General features: G+C 36.4%; 1 protein-coding gene across 2 annotated transcripts in view; it reads left to right on the forward strand.

Moving 5' to 3' along the window:
- Positions 1–27,827, forward strand: part of ek1 (eph-like kinase 1) — a 135,054-nt gene that overhangs the window by 93,452 nt on the left and 13,775 nt on the right. For both annotated transcript variants that reach the window (NM_131095.1, XM_087308122.1), the window contains 5 exon segments: positions 3,466–3,533; positions 4,351–4,476; positions 5,694–5,879; positions 25,225–25,286; positions 27,399–27,608. In NM_131095.1, coding sequence (NP_571170.1) covers positions 3,466–3,533; positions 4,351–4,476; positions 5,694–5,879; positions 25,225–25,286; positions 27,399–27,608 — 652 coding nt within the window.

The raw sequence follows: 27,827 nt of genomic DNA on the forward strand, positions 1-27,827 counted from the left end.
AAAAATGTGTTAATTGCAGAGTCCCAGACACTAGTCTGCCACTTTTTTTATTCACTGTTATAACAGGAATATGCAAATAGCGACGCAGTGTGCATATTGCATTTAAATGAGTGACAGGAAGGTTGAAGGGTGGGATCACGCTTCACTTTAGAAGCTCCCGGATCTCCCGCTGCGGCGATGGAAGTGTTTCATCAGTGCGTCGAGCGGCGCTGCAGCAGGTGCAAGGGGGAGGCATCCGTCTGCGGGACCTCGAGGGACAACGGGGCAGGTTAGAGAGCAAACGGGGTTGGGTTCAGAGTCGATTTACTCTGCCTGATTACCACATGCTTCAATGGGGCGGCCCACCATAACAAACCCCTCCAGCTCTGCGCCCCCCAAGTGAGCATGTTCTTCTTAATAGACTGTGTTCTGCACATGGGACGGTAAAAGATCGTCGGGGTTGGGGGTTGTACCTGCACACAGATGCACACTAGGCCTCCAGCATTTATTTAGAGGGGTGTGTTTGAATGGGGGGCTGATGAACAGGTGGGGTCTCTCTTGAGACCCCCAGTCTCATTAAAAGCAGCAGAGAGGAAACAACACACATGTACTTCTGAACCCCCCACCAGACGGGGCTGTACAACAGCTGAAAGGGAAAGATTTACCCCCTGCAGCTCCACAGGGAGATGCAACAGACCGGATTAGAGGGGGCATGAATGAACCCAGCGGTCTGCCCATTATGTAATAGACCCCAGGTCTGCTAATGCCCCAACCCCGGCCTCGGGCCTCGATGCTTTGACTGCTGTGGGGCAGCTGAGCACACTCTGGCCTTTAAAAGAGTCGGACTCCACATCCTGTATTGATTAGCATTGTTAACTGTGTAAAAATCAATACCAGAGGCAAAATACTGGTCACCCTGATGCATGATTGTTTCCGCACTGCTGCTACAAGGGTGTTATTAGTTTAGCAGTTTGATTGCAGACTATGATGAATTATCATATTATTTTGCACTGCAGCCAGACCACAAGGACAGAGCAAGTCATTTGATTTCAGTTGGCCACATTCTATAGGAATTTTATCTATCTATCTATCTATCTATCTATCTATCTATCTATCTATCTATCTATCTGTCTGTCTGTCTGTCTGTCTGTCTGTCTGTCTGTCTGTCTGTCTGTCTGTCTGTCTGTCTGTCTGTCTGTCTGTCTGTCTGTCTGTCTGTCTGTCTGTCTGTCTGTCTGTCTGTCTGTCTGTCTAATCTATCCTTGCGTCATTCTATTTTTTCTTCTGTCATCCATATTTATCATCCTGTGTTTTTCTGTGAACCATTTTGTCATCCTGTCATCATTCTATCTATCATTTTGACATATCATTCAATCTGTTGTTTTTTATTTTACTATTTTTACCCATCTATAGATCATTCTATCTGACATTCAGTGGTTCTTTCGGTTTGCCATTCTGTCTGTTAAATCCAAATAAGATTTAAATTCTACATCAATTGTTTGGTAATTACAATTAATTTCAGGAACTGACCTGATGTTTATGGTAGTATTCTAAATTCATTTCTGGATGGTGCTCATTCCTGAATTTTATGCATTCTAAAGGAACCTTTACACCAACACAATTTACACAATTCTTTTTTTAAATTGGCCAAAAAACAAACTTGACTGAGGCTAGTGGGCTAAAGGTAAATATATTATTCTAATATATATGCAAATTTATTTAATAATTTTTAAAAATGACAAGAAAACATTGCTTTATATGAACTAATATAGTATATCTTTTACATTTTATTAAGTTTGCTCCAATCAATCAGCTAGAAATTGGTATCGGCTAATAATCACATTTAATGACTCACGGTACTCACTGATCTGGCCAGTCTAATGAACCGATCGCAAGTGTTATGAGTTTACAAGCAGAGAAAGACACAAGTGCGCACCTGGGTTATATATCCAGGTTACAAACTAAAACCATTGAAGGGGTAAATAATGTGTGGGGGGCATGAGAGATCACTGCACTCCCAACACAGCAACTAAAAAACATACAGATGTGGTGCGACCACTGTTTATACTTTTTTTTGGCGACTCACGCGAGTGATAGTCTCTTTGTTGCAGGTGCAACCTTTGTATATCCAGTGTTTTGAGCTGCTGTGACGCGAGTTGAGCGACTAGACTAAGCAAGGAAAACATGTCATAAAATTCACAGTAACGTATAACAAGACTCAGCAACTTCTGTGTGTTTGTGTGCTGTATAAATAGTCCAGTAATCAGTCCATGATTGGAATGGAGACTTGGAGCAGGTGTGTGTGTGTTGCATGACTGGATCTTGTAGTCCATATACCGGCAGATTTGTAGTTCTCTAGTGATCTGCAGGGGCTAGATCGCTGCTGACTGTGACAGCAGGTAAACACTTGAGGGGACAATTCTCAGTCTCTTCTCAGATAGGATAGTGGGCCAAATCAAAGGTTACAACGGGCCAACTTTGGGTCCTAGGACATTTCTGCTTTACACAATTATTATGTAAAACATTATATATCTTATGATCTATCCACAAATTTTTTCCAGAATCACTTTTTTTTCGTAGTACTGCATAGTACTTGTGTAGGCGTCAAGTGAAAATGATAAACTTTAAAAAAACATTAAATGCACCCTTAAGACTCCTATATTCTGATCTTTTCCAGGGCTGTTTTTTCATTCAAAAACTAGTTCTAAGTGAATGTCCCCAAAGGCTTTATTTGCAGCGTTCTTTTCACTCCAGTTAAAGGAGAAATGACTTGTATTTTGTCATCAGCTACAAGCTCAATAGAGACTCCACCACACATTTCTATTCATAAGTGGATATTCACCCACATTATTGAGCCAACGTCCTCTAGAAACCCATTGAGGATGGCTCTTTCCACCTGGTTCTCATCAGATGCCAGATTGTAGACATTCTGCTGCCATTCTCCATATTTCAGCATGCTGTATAATTACTATGGCTAGAATGCCTGTGACTACACTTTTGCCAATACGTTTTTTTTTTTGTTAAAGACATGACAGAAAAGGGAATGCGTGAACGTGTCACTAAGAGGATTAAATGAATAATGAACATAATTATCAGTCCTACATTGGCCACCTTTCCTCCCCAGTGTATTGGAATATTCATTATCTAGGGCATTTTCTTATTCATGACCCCACTGTGAGAGGAATGATGTAGTTAATGATAAAGTCAGAGGTGACAGGATTGAATTTTCTCGGTGCTAAAGAGCGGATTAGAGCAGTGAAATCCTTTATGAGGTGGAAAAACGGTACTCTGTAGACATACAGTATTATGGTTAAACTACACTGTAAAAAGATGATATATGTGATCATACAATGCACGCTGTTGAATTGAATCTGCAGTCATCAACTTTTTCTTGTCTTGGGGAATTGGTTGGTTGAATTAATGTGAGAGAAAGCTAGTATTCCATTGTGTCCTTCTATTTTAATTGTGCTTATCCTATTGTTCCAGGCGCTGTGGATATATTAAAGCAAAGCAAGACCCTGAGGAGGAGAAAATGCAGTTTCAGCATGGACGAGGTAAGGTGTACAGTTTTTTTGTCTTGGAAAAAACTCAAATAAAAATATATCACGGTGGCTCAGTGGTTAGCACTCTCGCCTCAAAGGAAGAAGGTTGCTGGTTTGAGTCCTGGTTTAGCCAGTTCATATTTCTGAGTTTGCATGTTCTCCCTGTGTTGGCGTGGGTTTCCCCCGGGTGCTCTGGTTTCTCCCACAGGCCAAAAACATGCACTATAGGTAACTTGAATAAATTAAATTGGCCATAGTGTGTGAATGTGAGTTTATGGGTGTTTCCCAGCACTGGGCTGCAGCTGGAAGGGCATACGTTGCGTAAGAAAATATGCTGTAATAGTTGTCGGTTCATTCCACTGTGGTGACCTCTGATAAATCAGAGACTAAGCCTAAGGAAAATTCAGTGAATGAAAAATATATCCGGCTAAACATTTTAAGACATCTAATGTAGTTTGTTTAAAAAATAATTTAAGAAATCTGGTCAAATGTATGGTCTGCATTGTTTTGGCCTGTCAAACTGTGAACATAATTTGTTCTGGCTGGATGGGTGGATATAAAAAATGCATGTTTTTTTCCTGCAAATTGCTGGTTAGTGAACTCGTAGAGTCTCTCATGCTGATAAATGATGCCTCTGATCGCTCTAGTTGCCTAATGTGTGTTTTTTTCTAATGACACTTTTCTTGCCTGCCAAAGACAATGTTTAATGAGGTTGAAAATGTGGCACTCCCCTCCTTTTAGGAAAATGGATGGTTCTGTCTAGGTAACTAAAGTGACTGTAAAACAACCCAACCGTTATCCTCAATCCTACCGTTTTCTTGAATTGCAGTCAAACTTCCTGAAACCCGTACGTACATTCACCCCCATACATATGAAGACCCGAACCAGGCAGTGCGAGACTTCGCCAAAGAGATTGAAGTCTCCAACATTCGGATTGAAAGAGTCATTGGGGCTGGTAGGTCAAAATAAACTACAAGACTAAAGTTTAATGACCACTTTTGATGTTAACCTGATTCAGTAAATTTAGCATTATATAGTAAATTGCTAGCATGTTGCCTGCATGACTTATCTAATCTTGCTAGTATGTTTCTATGTTGTTTAGCCCTACTTGAACTCCCTAATCATAGTCTTCTGACTCACTAGAAATGTTTATAGGCAAGTTTGTTGGAGCTAAACTGCATGATGCTAGCCCTATAGGAACAGAACAGCATACACTTGTTTCAACATTTTACTAGCATGATGACCACGTTGCTAGTGTGTATTAGCTCAATGATAGCATTTTGCTATCTTGATTTATCCTTTTGTTTACATGCTGCTTGAAGTTTATTATGTTTGTAGCATGATGCTAACATGTTTCTGGTATGAATAAACTCACTGTTGTTATGTTTTAGCATGTTGCTGGTAAGAATTAACATGATGCTAGCTTGTTTCTAGCATGAATAAACACAACTAGCCCTACTTATGACCAGTAAGAATGTTGTTACATGATTTATATTGCTAACATGTTTTAGCAGCCCTGCTTAAAAATCCAGCTTAAACCAGCCTAGGCTGGTTTTAGCTGGTTGACCAGGCTGGTTTTAGAGGGGTTTTGGCCACTTCCAGGCTGGTTTCCAGCCATTTTCAGTCTGGTCTTAGCTGGTCAGGCTGGAAAATGACCAGCTAAATCTAGCTAAAACCAGCTTGACCAGCCTGGTTTAAGCTGGACATAGCTGGTTTTGGCTGGGCTCCCAGCCTGGCTAGGCTGGTCAAGCTGGTTTTAGCTGGTCATCTCCCAGCCTGACCAGCTAAGACCAGGCTGGAAATGGCTGGAAACCAGCCTGGAAATGGCCAAAACCCCTCTAAAACCAGCTTAGGCTGGTTGAAGCTGGATTTTTCAGCAAGGATTTGTTGTTTACATGATTTGGTCTGTATTCTAAATGTTTGTATCCACAGACTTGCATATTTTAACACATGGCTAGCATGTTATAGCATTTTGACAGATTAATTGTGTTTGTATAGTGTCCATTTTTTTTATTTGCCATACTGACAACATTTCTCAAGCCAACATAGCAATTCAAGAATGTGCTACAGTTGTGTTTACCATCTGAACAGCTCACCAGGCGAACGTACTGAAATAAAATGAAGGATTGGGGGGAAATTGAGTTAGCTGACAGGCTCTTGTTTTCCTATCAGGTGAGTTCGGCGAGGTCTGCAGTGGCCGTCTGCGTCTGCCCAGTAAAAGAGAGATCCAGGTGGCCATCAAGAGTCTGAAAGCTGGATATTCAGAACACCAGAGACGCGACTTTCTGAGCGAGGCCAGCATTATGGGCCAGTTCGACCACCCTAACATCATTCGACTGGAAGGAGTTGTCACCAGATGTAAGCGTTTATATCCCATTCACACATTCACAGCATGCTTCGTCTAGCACCGGAAATAGTTTGTACCCTAGTGTTTTCCACACTGAGATAATTGACCTTACAATCTTATCTTCAACAAATAACATGCATCATGAATATTCATTGGAATAAATATGTATGACAGTATTTATATCAGTGATTTTCTGCCCTACTTCTACAGAATACAAATGTGCTATGACAGAATGCCTTTGAATATGCTTTTATCACTTTGAATTATCACGCTAGCTGGGAAGATAATGTCTTCGGAAAGGTCATAGATAACACAAATGTTGGCTTAAAGAGTATGGGGGAAAAAGTTGTCACTGTTTGGTTGGACATTGTGTTATTATATTGGGTATTATTTCAGATTGTTTGAATCATCTCTATTGAAAACAAGAAATTCATGTTAGCTGCTTTTGGTTGATAATGAAACTGCTAATATTGGTTGTCATTAGAATAGTGCCACTGAACCTTATCCAAATTTGCCAACTTATTGAGAATGTTGTCACCATTGTGTGCACTTCAAAGCTCCTATTGTGTGTGTTAAAAAATACAATGTCTTGCAACAGGTGTTTTGGTCACTATTGAGTGATAATTTCCTCTACAGATCTTTTGCATTTTCTCTTCCCCAGTGGATTAGACTGACAGCCTCTGAAACAAAAGGACCATGCATATTCATGCCGGCTGCATGAACATCGATAATACAAACATGTAATTGGATGCGAGTTTTGGGAGGGACCATGAATATTCAGTGTCACAAATATTAACATTAAGGCTCTTGACGTTTCCTCCTGGTTCCTATTATTTGTGCGAAACGCTAATGGTGGCTTTTGGTTTGATTTAGTCCAAATGGTCAATATTAATGTTGGAGGTTCAGATCAGCTTTACACTCTCTTATTAGGAGAAAGTACAGTAATTTTGTTCCTTTTAATTCGGTGCCATTACAACATAATTATGAGGTTTTAAAAGTTTCATTCATCAGATACAGTCAGTAAAAGAAAGTCATTATTGTAGGTTTGCGAAAGTTTTGAAGGTACCGACTGCTGCACTGTCAATGCTTTCAGTCAGGAATTGGAATGCTATTTATATTTTGGTTGAGGTTTGAGTAATTTATGTCTAGTTACAATAGTTGCTACATATTATCACTTCTTTTATAAATGTGTTTTGTAAAAGTAGAAAAAAGTTATACCAATGCAATTTCATGGCAATTCGTAACTTTTTTATTTAGAGTATTTTATATTCATTTGTGCATCTCATTTCTTACATTTTTGTATGATTTGGTCATCCCCCAATGAAGGTATAGTTTCGTGGCACATTTCCTTTTAAAAAAATTGTGTTTGTCATACAAATAAAATTGTATGTTGCTGCATGGTGGCGCAGTGGGTAGCACGTTTGCTTCACATCAAGAAGGTCACTGGTTCGAGCCTAGGCTGGGTCAGTTGGCGTTTCTGTGTGGAGTTTGCATGTTCTACCTGTGTTTGCGTGGGTTTCCTCTGGGTGCTCTGGTTCCCCCCACAAGTCCAAAGACATGCGGTACAGGAAAATTGGGTTGGCTAAATTGCCCGTAGTGCATGTGTGTGAATGAGTGTGTATGGATGTAAATGGATGTGTTGCAGCTGGAAGCATCCGCTGCGTAAAACATATGCTGGAAATGTTGTCGGTTAATTCCACTGTGGAGATCCCAGAATAATTAAGGGACTAAGCTCTAAAGAAAACAAATAAATTAATTAATGAATGAAATTGTATGAATATGTATGAATTAGCCCCTTTTCTGCCAATATTTAAAATAGTTACAATTTCTCCTCAGTTTGGATTGGTTATACATAATAATAACAATAATTCTTAGTCATCGTCATCAATGTTGTAGTAGTCGTAGTAGTAGTTTTTACGTAGTAGTAGTAGTTGTCAATGTAGTAGTAGTCGTAAGGCAAGGCAAGGCAAGTTTATTTATATAACACGTTTCCTACACAGTGGCAATTCAAAGTGCTTTACAACAGGAATAAAAGGGACAAATATAGGTAAATAAAAGCAAATAATAAAAGTAGTTAAAAACAGATAAAAACAGATAAAAATTTGTGTAGTAGTAGTCATCGTCATTATAGTCTTCATAATCGTAGTCGTAATAGTTGTAGTCATAGTAGTAGCAGTCATAGTTATAATTGTCGTCGTAGTCATAGTAGTATTTGTTGTCATTGTCATAGTCGTCGTCTTAGTAGTCATTGTCGCAGTTGTGGTGATCGTCGTCATCATTCATTCAAAAAAGTGCTCTGTTGCTTGTTCAAACAACTTATTTAAAATAATTTGAAATGACAATTTTAAGTTTTTGTTGGGACAACATAATTGTTTTATGTTCACTCCACTTAAATTTGTAAAAACAATTAAGTTAACTTAATCAATTTGTGTTGGTACAACATGAAGGAAATGTGTGAAACCCAGCAGTTTTTACAGTGTACAATGAAAAAAAAAATATTCAAAGATGATTCCTCGCATTCACTACTTTTTAAGTTAAGTGGTTGTGGACATTTTATTTGGGCTGAATTTAAACAAACAATTTAAGTTTAACACATATAAATTATTTGCAACAATTTCGCTAACATAATTTTTTTCAGTATAGTAGTAGTGATAATGATTAAAAGTTGCAATCTGATTTCATACACTTTAGTACAATTTGGTCATCCACCAATGAGGGTGGGGTTTGAGGCAAGCCTCCTTTTAAAAATCATACGAATGAAATTATATGAATTTGTACGAATTAGCCACTTCTCAGCCAATACGTAAAATAGCTACAATTCCTCATCAGATTGGGCTGGTTATACATATTAATAATAATAATAATAATACGTAGTCGTCATTTTCGTCGTCATAGTAGTCGTCTTTGTTGTAGCAGTAGTTGTATGTTGTCTTCGTAGTAGTAGTGTTAGGCATCCGTCAACATCGTAGTAGTAGTAATAGTAGCAGTTGTCGCACATTCAAAAAATACTAATCAAATATTAGTTGAAACAACACAATTTTTAAGCTTTTGTTGGGGCAACTTTGTTGTTTCATGTTCAGTCCACTTAAATTTGTAAAAAAAAAAAATAATAATAATTAAAACTATTAAGTTAACTTAACTGATTTGTGTTGTGACAACAAGGAGGAATTGTGTGGAACCCATCAGTTTTTACAGTGTAGTAGAAGTAGTGAAAAAAAACTACAGCAACAAGACATTTTAATGAACCATTTTATTATTTATTTTTTTTCTATATACTTAAGCATGCATTTCGCTTAACACCAAACCATCATTCACCAAATCCTGATTAATGAATAAACAAATATGAATAAGAAAAAATGACACACGATTTTACCTGCTGAAGGTTGCGTGACAGCCTTTGAGGACCCATATGTGATCACACATGCACGTGAATGAGGCCCAATGAAACTATCAGATTGCGCATCATCCATATTGCTCTTTCCGCCACTAAAGTAATATAACACACGTGTGTGAGTGTGTGCCGGTCTGCCACTGATTGGGTGAGATTTGATAGCTGGAGTAATTTCACAGGTCACAGATCTGCCTGATGGTGTAGGGGATGAGGACAGGAGAGGTCAGCAACCCCTAGCACTGCATTACCGAAGCAGCTGTCAATCCAGACTAATGACAGAGCCGAGACGCGTTAAAGAGCTCGGAGAGTGTTTATGCTGCCTGATGGAGCGCCGGCAAGCCAGACAAAGAGTTTTGCGCCGTAATATGAAAAGCATCTGTCACCTAACACAGCTTTCGGAGAGGCGCTCTATCATTACCACCTCAGACGGAAAAAAATTAGGCCGTGATTGAGCTTTTTGTGATGCAAATGTTGTCAGGAGCTCGGAGAATGGAATCAAGAATAGACCTTAATGCCCCATTCAGTTCCTCATCCCCCATCTTTACAAAAACAGCGAGCTGTCATCGTCTCTATTATAAACCCATTGTGCCGCGAACCATCAGATTAGCGGACTCCAGTATTCTATCTGATAACGTTTGCCGTCCACAGCTGTATTTTCAGGTTCATTCCAGCTGAGTCCTGAAGAAAAGTTGAACAGCGGGAACAATAGATAAGAGAATGTCGACTGAATCATTGAAAGTGTTGCTTTGTTCGGAGTAATGTGTGCTTTAAGCTGAAGCTTAACTTGTTTTAAACCCGAACATTCCTTTATCCTTTGTTATTTGATGATAATTTGCTGTCATTTCATTAAATGCCTCCAAAGGTTGTGGTCTGCGTATTGTACACAGGGCACTAACTGGGGTCTTTTGGAATTTCGCATGAAACATTTGTGAACAAAGCACCACTTACATCAACAGTAATGTTTGCATCCAAAATTACAAATTTTACTTGTAGGAAAAATTCAGATAATGGTGAAGAGGAGACAGAATGATGAAGCCAATTCTGAAATGGGGATGGTTAAAAAGCCATGATGGACCAAGGCCAGGATTTTGGTTTCAGTTTCACCTTGCTAGCGAGCGTAGTGTGGCAGAGCTGTGAGCATTTTCTTTTATAAGTAAATATTTTGATACGTGTATACAGTGGTTACCGCTTTTGATTTGATCGTTTTGAGTAGTAGATTTTCGTGAATATATTTGCTTTATTGATTTGATACTTTGTTTATTTTTGGATATTTCTTGTACTGTTCTTGTATTGTTCATACTTTTTGGGACATTGGACACTGTATATATATATATATATATATATATATATATATATATATATATATATATATATATATATATATATAAAAGAGTTCGAATGCAAAACTCTCTAAATCTATCAGACCTCTTTTCCTGTAAATGAGCATTTTCTGTCAGGCTCCTATAATTAGGCTTAGAAGTTTCATTTTTACATGTAATGAAAAGTTTATTAGCTAGTAAATTGACCTTTTTTTTCATAAATGTCACTTTAGACAATTCTTTGGTTTTTAACAAGGTAGATTTCTTTTGCGTCAGCTAAACCCACTTGTGCTTTTTTTGCGAAAACCTCTAAATCCACCTATTGAGACAAGACAGTGTATTTGGTTGAAAAAATACTAAAGATTAGAAATATTTTTTCCAAACATAAAACGCATACTCAAGCCACCTAAAATTAAAAATACATCTGTCAAGTAAGTGGCGGTTCATTCCACTGTGGTAAACCAGGGAATAAGCATGAATGAAATCTTTCAAGTAAATGTTTTAATCAATAACATTAAAACTGACATTAATTAAATCCTAACAATCAGTTGTCATTTCTGATATTTGGGATTTAGATTTAATGCAAGTAGAGCAATGTAAACATTGTAAACTAAGCTTGGTAGATTCAAATATTGTAGTTTAAAACATTGTGAAACAACAATATCTGTACTTTTTCCAATAATATAAAAAGCTTATCAAATGTATAAGTAATATGAAGTAGGCTAATATAAATGTGTAGTTTTATGCATTAAATTAATTTTTTTTAATAGCTTACATTAGCAGATAAATCACAAGGTGGGCCTACTGGGTGAAAAGGTGATGCCTCTCAGCTCTCAGACAATTTTAGAAGCTGTCATTTATTCATTCTCAAGGTCTTTGTCTATTTTTTTATCTCTTGTTTATAAAAATGGCATCTTAACTCTGTCTTTTATGAAACGATGTTGCCATTAATGTATAGTAACTCGGACTCATTCAAGTAGCACTGCTGCGCAAACAAACATTATGAATGCCTGTTACACTTCCGACTGTACATTGTTTTCTTTTTCTTATAATGCAAAGAGTTTTGAGGTAAGGGATGTTTTCATTTGCCATTCACTGACAGTGGGACAGGCTCATCCAGTTCATCAAACTCCATCTTTTAAAATCGAAATCGGAAGCAGAATAAAACAAATAAAACACGCCTCATAAAGTCAGCGTGTCATTGCGCTGCTATATTGAAAACATATGATTCGATTTGAGCCTTCTGAATGGTTCTCGTGATATAGCGGCTTTTGCTGTCAAAGGCAAATGCCGTTTAAAGGCTTTTGCCAACAAACTGTTATTTCTGAATGTGCTGAAGCTACGATTTGGATGATTATATATATATATATATATATATATATATATATATATATATATATATATATATATATATATATATATATATATATATATATATATATGCACAATTTTTTTTTACTTTTTTTAGTTATTTTTTAAAATTAATTAATTAATTATTTATTTTATTTATTTATTTTTTTAATTTATTTTTTACTTTTTATTTTTATTTTTATTTTTTGCACTGGATGCACTTTTACATCCTTTAAAGAAATAACATAATTTTTTACACTTCTTGGAAAGGCCATTGTTTTTTAGATGATTTTTAGATTTAGATTTTTAGATTTGTTTAGGTTTATTTGTGGTGTCAGGCCTCTCACGCCTCTTAATAGACCCACTGCGGGTTTCACTACATTACAGCTTTACATATATAAAATGTATTTATTATATTATATATTGATTTAAAAGAGAAACATAAATTTAGCAAACATATTTGGAGAATGAGTCATATTTTCCATCAGCAACAGCCATGTTTGCATAAAAAGCTGATTTATACAAAAAGCTGGTAAACTTATGTTATCTTATGTTATGTTATGTTATGACAAAAAAACTAGACTTGTCGTAGCATTTACATGCTACTCTCTGATGATTGTTTCTTTTTGCCTCGCCTTTAAGTCCTTTTATATAAAAACCTCTGCTAAGTAAATGTAAATGTAAGTTATACAAGTATATGTAAATGTACGTTTTTGTGCCTTCAACCGAGGTAACAATAGACAAGAGAATGTCATATGAATCATTGAAAGCATTACTTTTTTCCCAGTAATGTGTGCTTTTAAGCTAAAGCATAACTTGTTTTGAACCCAAGCATTCCTGTATTCTTTGATATTTGACGACAAATTGCTGTCATTTCATCAAACACCTCTGCAGCATGTGATTTGCGGATGATCTACAGAGCACAGACTGAAGTTCTGGCTCTTTTAGGGTAAATCATCTTTTTTTTTCTCTTGATTGAATACATGAACACATTTCTTGCTCCTGTGATAATGATTGTAATTATGACCTTTCAACAGTAGTTAGGCATTTAGAGCAGATCAGGCCCACCGCAGGACGTAATACACTCATTGCCTTGTTTTAATCATAGACGTGTGTTCGTGTTCGTGTGTGTGTGTGTGTATACTGTCTAATTGGAGCGCTCTTAAAACTGCTGCGCCATCAATCACTTTAAATGTTCACACATGAATAAGCAGCTCGGTAATTTTAATAAGGGACTTATCAGTAGAGACTTTTTTTTTAATCTGAATGAATAGAGTACGGAAATGTATGTGTGGCAGCTATGTTTACATGCAAATGTGAATTTAAATTGTACTGAAATTTTGAATATCAAATATTTTGTGAAATAAAGCCACATTTCCATTGATGAGTAGATACAGCGGGGAAAATAAGTATAAAACTCCCCTCCATTTTTTTCAGAAAACATATTTATAAAGATGCTGTTGACTTGAAATTTTCACCAGATGTTGCTAACAACCACAGAAATCCATATAAAACTAAACTAATTTGATTACAAATTAAGTTATGTGTAATAAAATGAAATGAGAGAGGGAAAAAATATTGAACACATGAAGAAAGGGAGGTGTAGAAAGGCAGTGAATGCCCAGACAGCAGCTGTAATCCCTCAGTATTTCTTCAGCAACCATCTGCTTTTCATCAGTGTAAATTAATATTAGCTGTTTCAGTCCATCATCTACATTAGCAGGATGATGAAGATGAAGCCAGGGTGGACATTTCAGCAAGACACACAGCAAAACACAGCCAAGAAAACTTTCAAATGGTTTCAAAGAAAGAAATTAAAGCTGATTGAATGGCCCAGTCAATCACCTGACTTGAATCGAATATAAAATACAAAATAAAGATCAGATTTGATTAACGAGACTCACAGAACCATCAAGATTTTTACACACTGTTGAAGTCTGTGAAAAACACCTGAGCAATGCATGTGACTTCATTCTCCCTAAGAGAGGCGTCTTTAAGCAGACATCATAAAAATGCTTCTTATAAAAAGTATTAAATACACATCAGTAGTTCAGTACTTTCTCCTTGTGTTATTTCATTGTTATTACACAAAACGTATTTTTTCAGATTTTTTTTTTTGTTTTGTTTTATTTTCATTCAGATTACACAATTTTTCCAGATTGCTTAATTTATGGTGTCATGGTGATAAACAAGTGGACATAGTGATGAACGTCTCAGCTATTTTTTCCTGTGTGTCATGGTTATAGTGTTTCACCTGATATTAATTATCTTGTATGTTATAAAATATATAACATAATAAATTAACAATAGCTAAATTTTTAAATGTTGCAACTTTAACAAAAAAAAAATGGAACATTAAATAAATAATGAGATTAAAGCCATTTCCTTCAACAGTTGCTATGTTTGCATTCAAAGCTGTTAAATTAAATTAAATTAATAAATGTAATATCTTTTAAATAACTTGAGAATAAAACCCAAATTCTATTGACAGCTGTTATGCTTGCTACCAATGTTGCTCATTTTAACTGGTACAGAAAACTGGTATTACATGATACATTTGTGATTAATGCCATTGTTTTCAATGACAATAATGTTTGCATCCAAATCTATTAATTAAATTGGCACAAAAATTTTGAATACCAAATCTTTTTTTTGTAATAAAGCCACGTTTACATTTATGAATAGCTATATAAATATACAAAGTTTTGAATTTACCTTAAACCCTGTATAGCTTGTTTTCCGATTGCTTGACATAGGGTGTCATGGGTAAAAAAAAAAAGTACACATCAGGATGCATGCAACAATTTGTTTCTCATGTAGTATGTCATGGTTGTAGTGTTTTATCTGATATTAATGATCCAGTACATAAAACAAATGTATAATTTTAAAATTTGACAACAGCTACATTTGCGAATGTTGCGAGTTTATGAACAATTGAAATGTTGAATAAATAATGTGAATAAAGCCTTGTTGTCTTCAACAATTGCGATGTTTGCATCCAAAGCTGTTAATTTAAATTGAATGAAAAATAGAAAAAATCTTATAATAATTTACGAATAAAACCCACATTACATTCACAGTAATTGCCGAAATGCTGCAAGTTTTAACTGATAGTAGGGTTTTCATGATACAGTTAATTCATGTTACTATACTAGCTGAAGTGTCGTGATACCAAGTGTGATACTGTAATTCATAACTCAAATCTATGAAATAACCAAAATTGTTAGAAATACTATTTATATGTTATAATAGGCTTACTTGAATTGAATTCATAATTCCCTTATTATTGAAACAAAAGTATTTGCACATCACTTCATTAAAACTATTTTGTAGATAACTGACCAACAAAAAATACATTAAAATAAAGATACAAATTATACAAAATGAAATTAGTTACAAAAAGTATATTTTCCCAACAAAATAAGACTATATGAAGTGGTTAAAAATTGTTTTAATGTTTCCTGTTGGTCTTTTGGGTTTTTCATCTATTGCTTATTTTTTTAGTCCTACCTGAGTCATTCTTTTTAAGAGATAATTGCGGTTGTTGTAGCTACTAAATCATATTGACAGGAACAGAAATGAACTGATTCAGATGTGTGTTCAAACTGAAATGTCAGAAAACGTGCAATAGGCTACCATAAAAGGTCTAAATCCTAAACACTTTTGCAACCTTAAAGGGCTTCACAGACAATTCAAATAAAATGGTCTATTGTTATCTATTTTAATGAATTTTCCACATGCAACATTATGTATAGTAGATAGAACGTTAATGACGATACTACCGTTTACAAACTACAGTGGCACTGCCAGTATTTTGGAGCCATAGTATCACGATACCGGTAAACCTTGCTACTCTAACTGGTAGAAAAAAATGAATGGAAATACATAATTCATTTGGTTTAATGACATCAGTTTAGTTGACAATAATGTTTGCATCCAATATTACGAATTTAATTTGTACTTAAATTTTGAATATTACATATTTTGTGAAATACAGCTAGGTTTCCATCAATGGCTATATTATGATACAAAGTTTTGAATTTACCCTAAGCCCTGTACAGATTACACAATTCTTCCCTATTCCTTTATCCAATATGAATTATTTAGAACGTAATAAAATTTTTAATACAATAATTTGACAATAGCTACATTTGTGTATGTTGTGACTTTAACAAAAAATCGAAATATTGCTTATAAAGCTCCGTTATCATCAACAATATATGGTTGCGCTCCATGTTTTGACTTTATTTAGTACAAAAAAATATATTAAAGATTGCTTTAATAATTTACGAATAAAGCATTATTTCCATGCCATGTTTTAGAAGGATAAAATGATCACTTCCCAGAAAACATCCATAAGTTATTAATAATAAAAATGGAAGTTGCTGCGAATGGGAGAAAACACTACATTATAAATGACTTTCGCCTTCAAGCATGCAGACGACACACACAAATCATGTCATGTTATCTTGCGTTCGGAGCCGGATCCCTGATGTTTGGAAAGAAGTCATCTGGGAGCTCATTTAACCATATCATGTTGATAACAGACTTCGGTTGAGGTGTTCCAGAGCGACTGAAACAACATCTATGATCTATGATTGCGCATTGATCTATGAGTGCGCATTGAGATTGGTCCACTGTTTAGTGAAGCTACGCAGTTACGTGTTCTTTTGTGGAATTTATTTGATAATTGTGCTTTATTTGCATGAATATGTGATCTACTTTATTTTGCATTTTAGTGCATCTTTTAAGATTTTTATGCACATTAAATGCATCTTTGTGTTAAAATTTGACATTTACCTAATGTGAAATGGAATCAGCTTATGTCAGAATGATGTTGTGGTTCTGTTTGAATGCTTTCAGCTCTGGTAGCCAAAGGTTTGTAGGTTGAGGCTGGAAGGCCGCGTTATCCAACTAGCTCACTGTCAAAGTAATTTGTCCCACGTTGATAAGCTAATACGCGATGCGTTTGGATATCTTTGGCCACACGTGTTGTGTGAGCTGTACATTTGTGATTTACTTATAGTGACAGCCAGGACATACAGTGCAATCTCTATTGGTTTGAACGCACCAATGACAATGACTTAGAGCTTGGTGCTATAAATAGCTTGTTAGGGGTTTTATTGGATTCAGTTGGATTTCTATTTCTTTGTGCTTTGCTGAAGAAGAGATTATAAAACCATAATGGAACCATTGACTCTTTGTTATGGAATCACCCACAAGTCTATGTGAAGGGTTGAATTGCGTTCTGAATCTGACAAGGCAGATGACTTATTACCTTTGTTCTCAAGGTCTCGTATTTTCTTCTATTTGCTTGTCATATTGCAGCTATAAATGTATAATGTTTCAACACAATGACCAGTAATGTCAATGGAAATTGCTGTATGGCAGTAACAGCAGGAGATGCAGCGTTTCCAAAGTTGTACAATGTAAGCATTAACAAAATCATGCTAATTAGGGACCACAGTTAAAATATTAAAGATAAAAGAGGCTAATAATTTTGTCCTTAAAATGGTGTTTAAAAAATTTAAAACTGCTTTTATTATAGTCAATACCAAACAATTTGGGAAATATAAAAAAAAAGAGAAAAAAAAATCAAAGGGGGGTAGGTTGCATATCACCAGTTAACTATACATAAATGGAGAGGCAATAGTATGTTCTTTGCTCGCATGAACAGTTATCAGTTTTGCTGATCGCATTTGCATGCATAGTGACATACAGTTTTAAACTAAAGTTCTAATCTTAGTGATGAGCCAGCTCTGGCAATGTAAAAATTATTTTCAACCGGCCAAAAGCGACTTGTGGGAGTGGCTGTATAACACAGCTGAAATCTACCCGCATTTGGTGGGTTGGTAAGTGTTAATGTCAATAATATATTATAATAAATAGGCAAAGCAAGTTTATTTATAAAGCACATTTCACACACTGTCTCAATTTATAGTGCTTTACATAAACAGGAATAAAAGAGACAAGAAAATAAAAACAAATAATAAAAGTGATTAAAACAGATTAAAAACAGGTTATAAATGAAAGGAAAAGAAAAGAAAGACATAATCGTGTGATCTGTCGATCCTAGCACAGTTGTCATTCAGTAAAGGCACAGCTAAACAGATGTGTTTTCAGTCTTGATTTGAGCGTGCCTAATGTTGGAGCACATCTGATCATTTCTGAAAGCTGATTCCAGCAGCGGGGGGAGTGGTATGAAGGCGGATTCACTCTGCTTTGAATTAGCTCTTGGAATTTCTAGTTTATTTAATCCTAAAAATCTGAGGGATCTGTTAGGTTTGTATTCAGTAAGCATGTCTGTAATGTATTGAAGTCCTAGGCCATTTAGTGATTTATCGACAAGTAGTAATACTTTAAAATCTAATCTGAATTTAACTAGGAGCCAGTGTAAAGACCTGAGAACAGGTGTAATGTGATCTAAATTCCTGGTTCTGGTCAGAATCCTGGCTGCAGCGTTCTGGATGAGCTCCAACTGTCTGACTGTCTTTTGGGAAGGCCAGTAAGGAGTTCATTACAGTAATCTACCCTGCTGCTGATAAAAGCATGAACAAGTTTATCTAAATCCTCAATAGAAACTAAGCATCTAATTCTTGCAATGTTTCTGAGATGATAGTGTGATGATTTAGTTACTGCTTTGACCTGACTCTTGAAATTCAGATCGGACTCCAGAATGATACCAAGATTCTTGATCTTATTTTTTGTTGTTTGACCCCAAGAGCCAAGGTACGCATTCATCTTGAGAACCTCATATCTGTTCCCAAATGCAATGACTTCAGTTTTCTCTTTGTTTAACTGAAGAAAGTTTTGGCACATCCAGCTGTACATTTCATCAATGCATTGGCAGAGGGTGTCAATGGGGCTGAAATGGGCAGTAAAGCTAAGTAGATCTGAGTGTCATTAGCATTGCTGTGGTAGAAGATTTGGTTCTTTCTCAATATTTGGCTCAGAATGGTTATATTAGGTAATTAATGGGGTTTGCCATAGGCAAAGTCCATTCTTACTATGCTCTTTTGCTTATTATTATTTTTTTCTTCTTCTTCCTTCTTCCGTACCATTTTTCGGCGCGTAACTTGTCCCGCAGCTTTCGTCCCAGACCCTTGAAAGTGGGGTCAAATCGTGCGGTCTTATCGGGAATGGTGTGCTATGACTTTTATAAGGGGTGGGGGGTTTTTTGGCCCCGCAGGGGCCAAAAAACCCCCCCAAAAATCCCATAGACTTAACATTGAGCCGAACTTTGACGAATCACAGCGCCGAGTATGAATTTCCTATAAATATGGGATTCACAACATCTGTAGGGGGTTGCAGCCTAAGTGAGAACATACCCCGCAAGGGGGTATAAGTTGCACCCCTGGGGCTCTAGGACGTCCCAAAGTTTTCCCATTGACTTACATGGGCCCCATTGACTCCCATTCATTTTTCTAGAAGAGCACTAACGCCCCCGCGAAATGGGACGACCTTTGAAGCGTTATAGCGCCAAGTGTGAAATTCGTAGAAATATGGGATTCGCAACATCTGTAGGGGGTTGCAGCCTGTATGAGAACATACCCCAAAAGGGGGTATAAGTTGTACCCCTGGGGTGCTAGGACGTCCCAAAGGGGTCCCCATTGACTTTACATTGCCCATTGACTCCCATTCATTTCTTGACTCACTTGTCAATCACATTACATAGCAGTGTCATAGACTTAGGGGTTGGCTTATTTGACTGAGGCAACCAATCAGCATCTCAATATGATTTTGAAGCTCACAAGCCACGCCCCCCAAAACCATTTAAACACCCTTAATAACTGCCCCATTGACTTAACATGGGGTGGGACGTCCCATTGCAAATCCCATTGACTTCCATTATAAATGTCACACATCAATAACATTACATAGGAGTGTCATAGAGAAATGGGGGTGGGCTCATTTGACTCAGGCAACCAATCAGCATCACAATATGATAATGAAGCTCACAAGCCACGCCCACAAATGAGTCCCATAGACTTCTATTATAATAGGGCTAGATGCATATCTTTGCTTTGCAGTGTCATACAGACTTGGGGGTCGACTCATTACACTCAGACAACCAATCAGCTTTTCATTATGATAATGAAGCTCTTAAGCCACGCCCCCAAATCCATTTAAATACCCTTCATAAGTGTTCCATTCACTGCCATTTTAACTGGTCTACATGCATAAGTTTGCATAACTGTGTCCTATAGCCTTAAGGGTTGGCTCATCTGACTCAGACAACCAATGAGCTTTTCAATATGATAATGAAGCTCACAAGCCACGCCCCCAAACTGGTCCCATAGACTGCCATTGTAACTGCTCTACATGCATATCTTTGCTTAGCAGTGTCCTATTGACTTGGGGGATGGCTCATCTGACCCAGACAACCAATCAGCATCTCAATATGAAAATGAATCTCACAAGCCACGCCCCCAAACTGGTCCCATAGACTGCCATTATAACTGCTCTACATGCATATCTTTGCTTAGCAGTGTCCTATTGACTTGGGGGTTGGCTCATTTGACTTGGACAGCCAACCACATTCAAGTTCACTCTGTAACCTCGCCCATAGCAACAAAACAGAGTACCCTAGCAACCATTCATCAACAGCTATATCTCAGCATCACAACATCGTAGACACTTGGGGATTGGCTCGTTTCACCCATGCTAGCAAACGGAACTTCCTATATGCTACACATGCTAGCAGTGACTAGCTACATGCTAATATTGACTAGCCAAGTACTGTAACTTGCTAGAAATGCTTACTAAGTATAAATATTTCATCAGGCATGTATGTGAGGCTTGCCTAGTAACCACCCAGGGTACCCTAGCAACTGCCTAGCAACCACCCAAATTACCCTAGCAACCGCCTAGCAACCATCTAGCAACTGCCTAGTAACGCCTTAGTAAGGGCCTAGCGACCACTCAGGACACCCTAGCAACCGCCTAGCAACGCCTTAGCAACCACTTACAATACCCTAGCAACCACCTAGCAACGCCTTAGCAACCACCTAGCAACCACTCAGGGCACCCTAGCACTGTTGCTAGCATGATGCTAGCAACTCGATTAGCATGTTGCTAGCATCATGCTAACACAATTAGCATAACGCTAGCTACATGCTAATCATGTTAGCATGATGCTAGCAACTCGATTAGCATGTTGTTAGCATGATGCTAACACGATTACCATCATGCTAGCTACATGCTAATCATATTAGCATGATGCTAGCAAGTCGATTAGCATGTTGCTAGCATGATGCTAACACGATTAGCATCATGCTAGCTACATGCTAATTATGTTAGCATGATGCTAGCAACTCGATTAGCATGTTGTTAGCATGATGCTAACATGATTAGCATCATGCTAGCTACATGCTAATCATATTAGCATGATGCTAGCAAGTCGATTAGCATGTTGCTAGCATGATGCTAACACGATTAGCATCATGCTAGCTACATGCTAATCATGTTAGCATCATGCTAGCAACTCGATTAGCATGTTGTTCTATTGGCCAGTTTACTACCGTTTTGTACCCCATCGATTTGCCACGCAAACCCCATTCACATTTCCTTTAGGAAATGTACAATTCTAGTTATATTTGTTATTTTGTATTACATTTTAATATTTACATTTTATATAATTAATTACAATTATTATTTGATTAAATTGTTTCATTAATTCATTCATACATACTATAGCATGTAGCCTACCATGTCTTTCCCCCTAAAATTTAAAAAAAGGTTACAGAATCTCCTCTTTTCTAGCCCACATATCTACTAGATGAGACATGCTATGAAAACTTGCTCAACGAAATCCTCTGTCTCTCGGGCTAAACGTCCTCTCATCCTGACACGTGTCTGCTGCCCCAAGGTGAAAGTTTCTGCCATACGTTACACCGATCCCGCATCCCTGATAATCAGGATGGATTAGCATGAACTCTACCCTGTCACACGCGAGGTACCTCTGATTGACAGCGTGTTATTTGGGCGGAATCAAAGGAGAATTTTTAATCACTTTCCTCAACGCAGGTGCGATCTGCCTCTTGCAGCTGTGTCTGCGACATAGCAGTGAGGGGAACACTTTTCCCATTAGCGGATCTTTACAGCCCTTCTTCTTCTGCAGCCCCAGGGCAATTAATCACAGCCCCCCTCCAAAATCCTCCCCCTTCATCATTCGCCTTCCTAAAGGAACTCATTAGCATTTTAGGTATTTCTGGACAAAGATATTCTCGGTGGACGCTCGCTCTAATTATCCGGCTGACTGTTATTGAGAGCTTTGATTAGGGGCTGTCAGTGTGAGTAACAGGCAGCAGGTAGAGTCGTGGCGGTGGGGGACGCAACCGCTCTCTTCAACCCACTGTTTTTTTTTTTTTTTAGGGCTGTTCCATTCCAGAATGTCCGGAAACGAGTCCTGATTTTGGAATCAGTGGAACAAAATCCAATAATTGATTCCTCGCTGCTGTTTTGATTCTACTTCAGTTCTTTCTTCTCAAACCTTGCCATTAATGAATAAGCTATAAAATGAGGTTCAATCGAGCATATCATTTAGTGCATACTATCTATAAAATGAATGTGCACAGTTGTTGAATTGAATGTAAACCATGAATAAGCTGGCTGTATGCTGAAATAACTATAACACTCAATAGTTCATCTGTTGATGTTAAAGCAGGTGCAATTTCAGCTAGGAAAAAGGAGAAATTATGTTGAAAAGGAAATAAGCCCATTCACATCATACTTTAGATATCTTTTTATATATTCAAAGTGGAGCTAAAAACCTGCAATGTCAAATCACATAAGACATGTTGTAGTTAATAGAGTTTATAAGACATGTACAGCAAATTACTTTGTGTATACAGTTAGTGAGGGAAAAACAGCAGATTGCTATGTGTTGAAAGATTTTATAAAGATTTAAAATAATGCTTTAATGCATGGCAAGCCACTGTTTATCCCAGTTATTCTGTGGTCATTTACAGTACCAAGTTATAGATGAATAAAAACTACTGTAGTTTTGTTTTCTCTGTATACAGTGTAATATTAATTCCTTCATTCATTCATTTATTCATTCATTCATTCGTTTTCATTCAGCTTAGTTCCTTATTTATCAGGCGTCGCCAAAGTGGAATGAACCGGCAATTATTCCGGCATATGTTTTATGCAGCGGGTGCCCTTCCAGCCACAATCCGGCATTGGAAAACACCCATCACAATCACACGCATGCAAACTTTATACCCCTATAATACATGACTTTTGGATTGTGGGGGAAACCAGCAGATACCCACACAAACATAACTCCTCCTCGCCTGACAAATAAGGAACTAAACATGCAAACTCCACACAGAACTTGCCCAGTCAGGACTCTAACCAGTGACCTTCTTGCTGTGAGGCAACAGTAATAACCACTGAGCCACCATGCTGCCCCCACAGTTCAATATTTTAATGTATTTTTGTTAGTTACATGTTAGATTTTCCAGATTTGTATTAGTCATAGATAAAGCGAGGGTGAGATAATTTGTGTGCATGTAAATGACACGGGCATATCTAATAGCTCATAGTAACATGTGTTCGCTACCTCTTGAATGACTTGATTACAATTTTTTTTAGCTGATTCTCAGTTCTTCAAACCTTGGAATTGATTTTTTTTTTAAATCGACTCCCAACTCTACTGTTTCTGTCAAATCGTCTCCTTGGAATTGTAACGTTTTATCTGTATTCTAAATTATTTTGAGATACTGAGCTTCAGCAAGTTTTTGCATTCCATATAGCAAACAATATGTTTGTAACAGTTCTCTTTCATACAATAACATGATAGAAAGCCTAAATGTACTCTAAATTTAAATTATCAATTTGTAAATTGGGGTTTAAAAAAAAACATGGCTAATGCAGATAGAACTTTATAATCCTAAATTACAATTTTCTGATTGGAATTATAAAGTTCTATCTGGTGGATCATTAATTAAAGAATTACTTTTTAAGAAATACAATCAGTCTGCTTATTCATTTAATTAAAAAAAATAAAATTGGTATTATAACAATATGTTGATGTTTGAGAGTTAAGTTTTTGCTTTCAAAAACAATCATTTATTGTTTTACCATGAATATTTTTTTCTTGTTCAAGGCTGTGCTAAATATTTTGTCCATTCATTCATTCATTTTCTTGTCGGCTTAGTCCCTTTATTAATCCGGGGTCACCATAGTGGAATGAACCGCCAACTTATCCAGCACATTTTTACACGTTTTTACAATTTAGCCTACCCAATTCACCTGTAACGACCTTCTTGCTGTGAGACGACAGCACTACCTACTGCACCACTGTGTCGCCATATTTTTTCCAGTGCAAATGTTAATTTTTATGTAATTAATATGGTAGTATGTATTGAATAATGTGCTTTATATGAATTACTAACCCCTTCAGACCTGAATTATGTTCCAAATTTCAGAAAAATGGGATGTCATGTGATGTCCATTGTAATGGACGCAGGATCTGAAGGGGTTAAATTATATTTATTGAATTATATATCCAATTAATTAATGAATTAAGTATTTGCCTTTCAAGGCTTGATATCAAATTTAATGACTTTAAAAGAAAACAGACAATTAGCAAATGAGTTTAACAAACACTGAAAAATGTTTCACTTACCATAAATACACAATTATAAATATTTAACATGATTATTATTAATTATTATTTTTTTAATAACCGTTTAATTGTCAACAATGTCAAATTTAACATTTCATCCGAATGTAAAAAAAAAAATGCTTCTAAATCATCACATTTACACACATCTTTTCAGTTTCAGGTTTCAACTCAATTTCAAGTTTTAATTTTGTGTGGTGCAGCATTATTTAATCAACTGGTTTTGTGTTTCTTTCTGGTCTTTCCCACTGTCAACCGGTGAAACAAAGAAAGATTAATCTGATTGGTCCTCGTGTGTGCATTCGAAATGCTGATTCGCGCTCAAAAAAAAACCTTATAGAGCCAAGCTAGAGTTCAACTTTGTAGATAAATGTTTTTTTTTGTTTTTTTTTTAATAAAAAAGTCTTAATGTAAAAAACTTATAAGAAAACATCACATAATGTAAATAAGTTGTCATTGAATAAGAATAGGTCAATAACTAAATTTTGAAAGGTGACGAAATTGGCAATTAATTAAATATAGGATGCAAAGCTCTTGCCTTCCCCTGCCTCTCTGCTGCATCTTTTCCTTTTCTAAAATGTCTCTCTCTCTCTCTTTCTCTCTCTCTCTTTTTATTTTCATCACAATTTCACACTCTGTTTTTGTCCTCTTTTTCTGTCCCTCAGGTAAGCCTGTGATGATAGTGACAGAGTACATGGAAAATGGATCTCTGGACACTTTTTTGAAGGTGAGTCTGCTCTATTTTGCTGCCAATGATGAAGGCCAATTTGCACCAGAGGAAATGCTGTGAAATATCACAGGAACACAAAGCAGTCGCCGGCTCTTCCAGACTGGGCTTGACAACTCGCGTTCACACATCTCTATTCGTGCTTTTTTTGTCCCTCACATTACATTTCACTTTCCATCTCAGACCACCAAGGCTTGGTTATCTAATCTGGTGATGTCAACCAGAATGGTCTTTCTGATAAATATAGTCGGCTTGCAGGTTAAGCTAATTTCGAAGAACAACAGAGACACTACTGTAGCTATAACAATGGCATTAAGGGAGTGATATTTAGCATGAATTTTTTTATCAAACTAAAATCAAAATAAAATATTTAAATTAATAATATTTTTGAATTTAATACATTTGAACACATTTAATACATTAAGGTAGAATGATGCAATAATAATGGTCATTTTTTTAAGGAATTTTTTGGTTCATTACCTCAGCATATTAAGCCTACAGTCACAAATTTTGGGGTGAAATTTGACTCAGATTTTAAATTTGACAATCAGATTAGAGCGGTAGTTAAATCTAGCTTCTTTCAATTAAGACAACTGGCAAAAATAAAGCAATATATACACCAAAACAATAGTTTGACATATTAATCCATGCGTTTATGACCACTCTTTTAGATTACTGTAATGCACTGTATGTGGGGAGTAGTAGATTAGCTATTGCCCAAAATAGCTGCAAAATATTTCGCTAAATGGTCTTGCCCCACCTTACATCTCTGAGCTGATACACCCCTATAAGCCCACTCATTCTCTTAGGTCAGCTGATCAGCTTCTCCTAATTGTGCCAAAAACAAAGCGTAAGTTTAGAGTATATCGTGCTTTTGCTATGGTATAGGTTCTAGACTTTGGAATGATTTGAAACTGCCAATAAGACAGGCCCTCTTCTGTTTTCATTTAAATCAGCTCTTAAAACTCATATTTTTGTTGGCATTTGACGCCTTAATAACTGGTTATTTTAACTAATATGTTTTTTAGGTAGTTTAGCTAGATTCGATCTTGTATTTTATGTATTTTTATAAATTATTATGCTTATTTTGTTGTATATTGTCTGTACAGCACTTTGGCTCACTTCTGTTTTTAAATTGCTCTACAAATAAAATCTTAACTTGACTAGTATCTTGAAAAAATATCTAGCAAAATATTATGGACTGTCATGAAAACAAAGGTAAAGTAAACCAGTTGTTAGAAATTAATTATTAACACTATTATGCTTCAAAATGTTGAAAAATCTTCCATTAAATAGAAATAAGGGAAAGATATATACAGAAGGGCTAATAATTCTGGAATGCTAATAATTCTGTCTGTACTTATTTGTAAGGGATAATTAACGGCTTGCCGTCAATGTTAATTTTGACTGCAAATTTTGATTTAGTTTAATTCATATTTACCCTAACCTGCCTAGTTAACCCCAATCAGCATAGTTAAGCATTTAAATATCCCATTAAGCTATATAGACGTGTCTTGAAAAATGTATAGTAATTTTGTATTTTTTTTTTACTGTCATCATGGCAATAGTCAAATAAATCAGTGATTAGAAATGAGTTATTACAACTATTATGTTTAGAAATTTGTTGAAAAAAATCTTTCCGTTAAATAGAAATTGGGGAAAAAATAAACAGGTTGGCTAACAATTCAGGGGGGTAGTAATTAATAATATATTTATCTTAATAATTAATTTCAACTGTATATACAATATTGTACATATACTGTATATGCTTGTGTTTATTCAAATGAAGTCTCACCAGAATCCCATTATAACCCCATTACCACAGTTCAACCTTAGTTAACAAAAAAATTAGTTTTCTTGCCAGAGTGTGTAATGAAACATCATCATTTGGTTAGTTGGTTACTTGCTTGCCATGGCAGCATATAAAGCCTGAGTGATTATGCAGTCGTTTAATATGTCATGCCCTGCAACATGTGAGCAACACTCATAATTAGGGAGCCTTTGAATTATGAATTACTCATGAGACGAATTCAAATCTGACAGCCTGTGCCAGGATCCACCGAAGAAAATAAGGCCACTGGGATGAGAATCTGAACTCTTCATTTTGTGCAGAAACACGACGGGCAGTTCACTGTGATCCAGCTGTTGGGAATGCTGAGAGGGATCGCCGCCGGGATGCAGTACCTCTCCGAGATGAACTACGTGCATCGGGATTTGGCAGCACGGAACATTCTGGTAAACGGAAACCTGGTGTGTAAAGTGTCTGACTTCGGGCTGTCGCGCGTGCTGGAGGACGATCCTGAAGCGGCATACACTACACGGGTGAGAGATCACACTACTGTACTCTGGATGATTTAACTAGTACATTATTCCGTTTCAGTTTAATTATTTCATATTATAACAGTTTAATTATTTCATATTATAACAGTTTTGTTGTGAGGCTCTAAACTGGTTTGGCTGTTTTTGAAACCCAAGTATAGATTGATTTTGTAGAAAAATGATCTGAGGGAGTGAGATGTGTTCTTGCTGACCTGTAGTGTG

This window comes from Danio rerio, chromosome 24 (assembly GCF_052040795.2).
Source record: "Danio rerio strain M-AB ecotype USA chromosome 24, GRCz13ab, whole genome shotgun sequence".
NCBI lineage: Eukaryota > Metazoa > Chordata > Actinopteri > Cypriniformes > Danionidae > Danio > Danio rerio.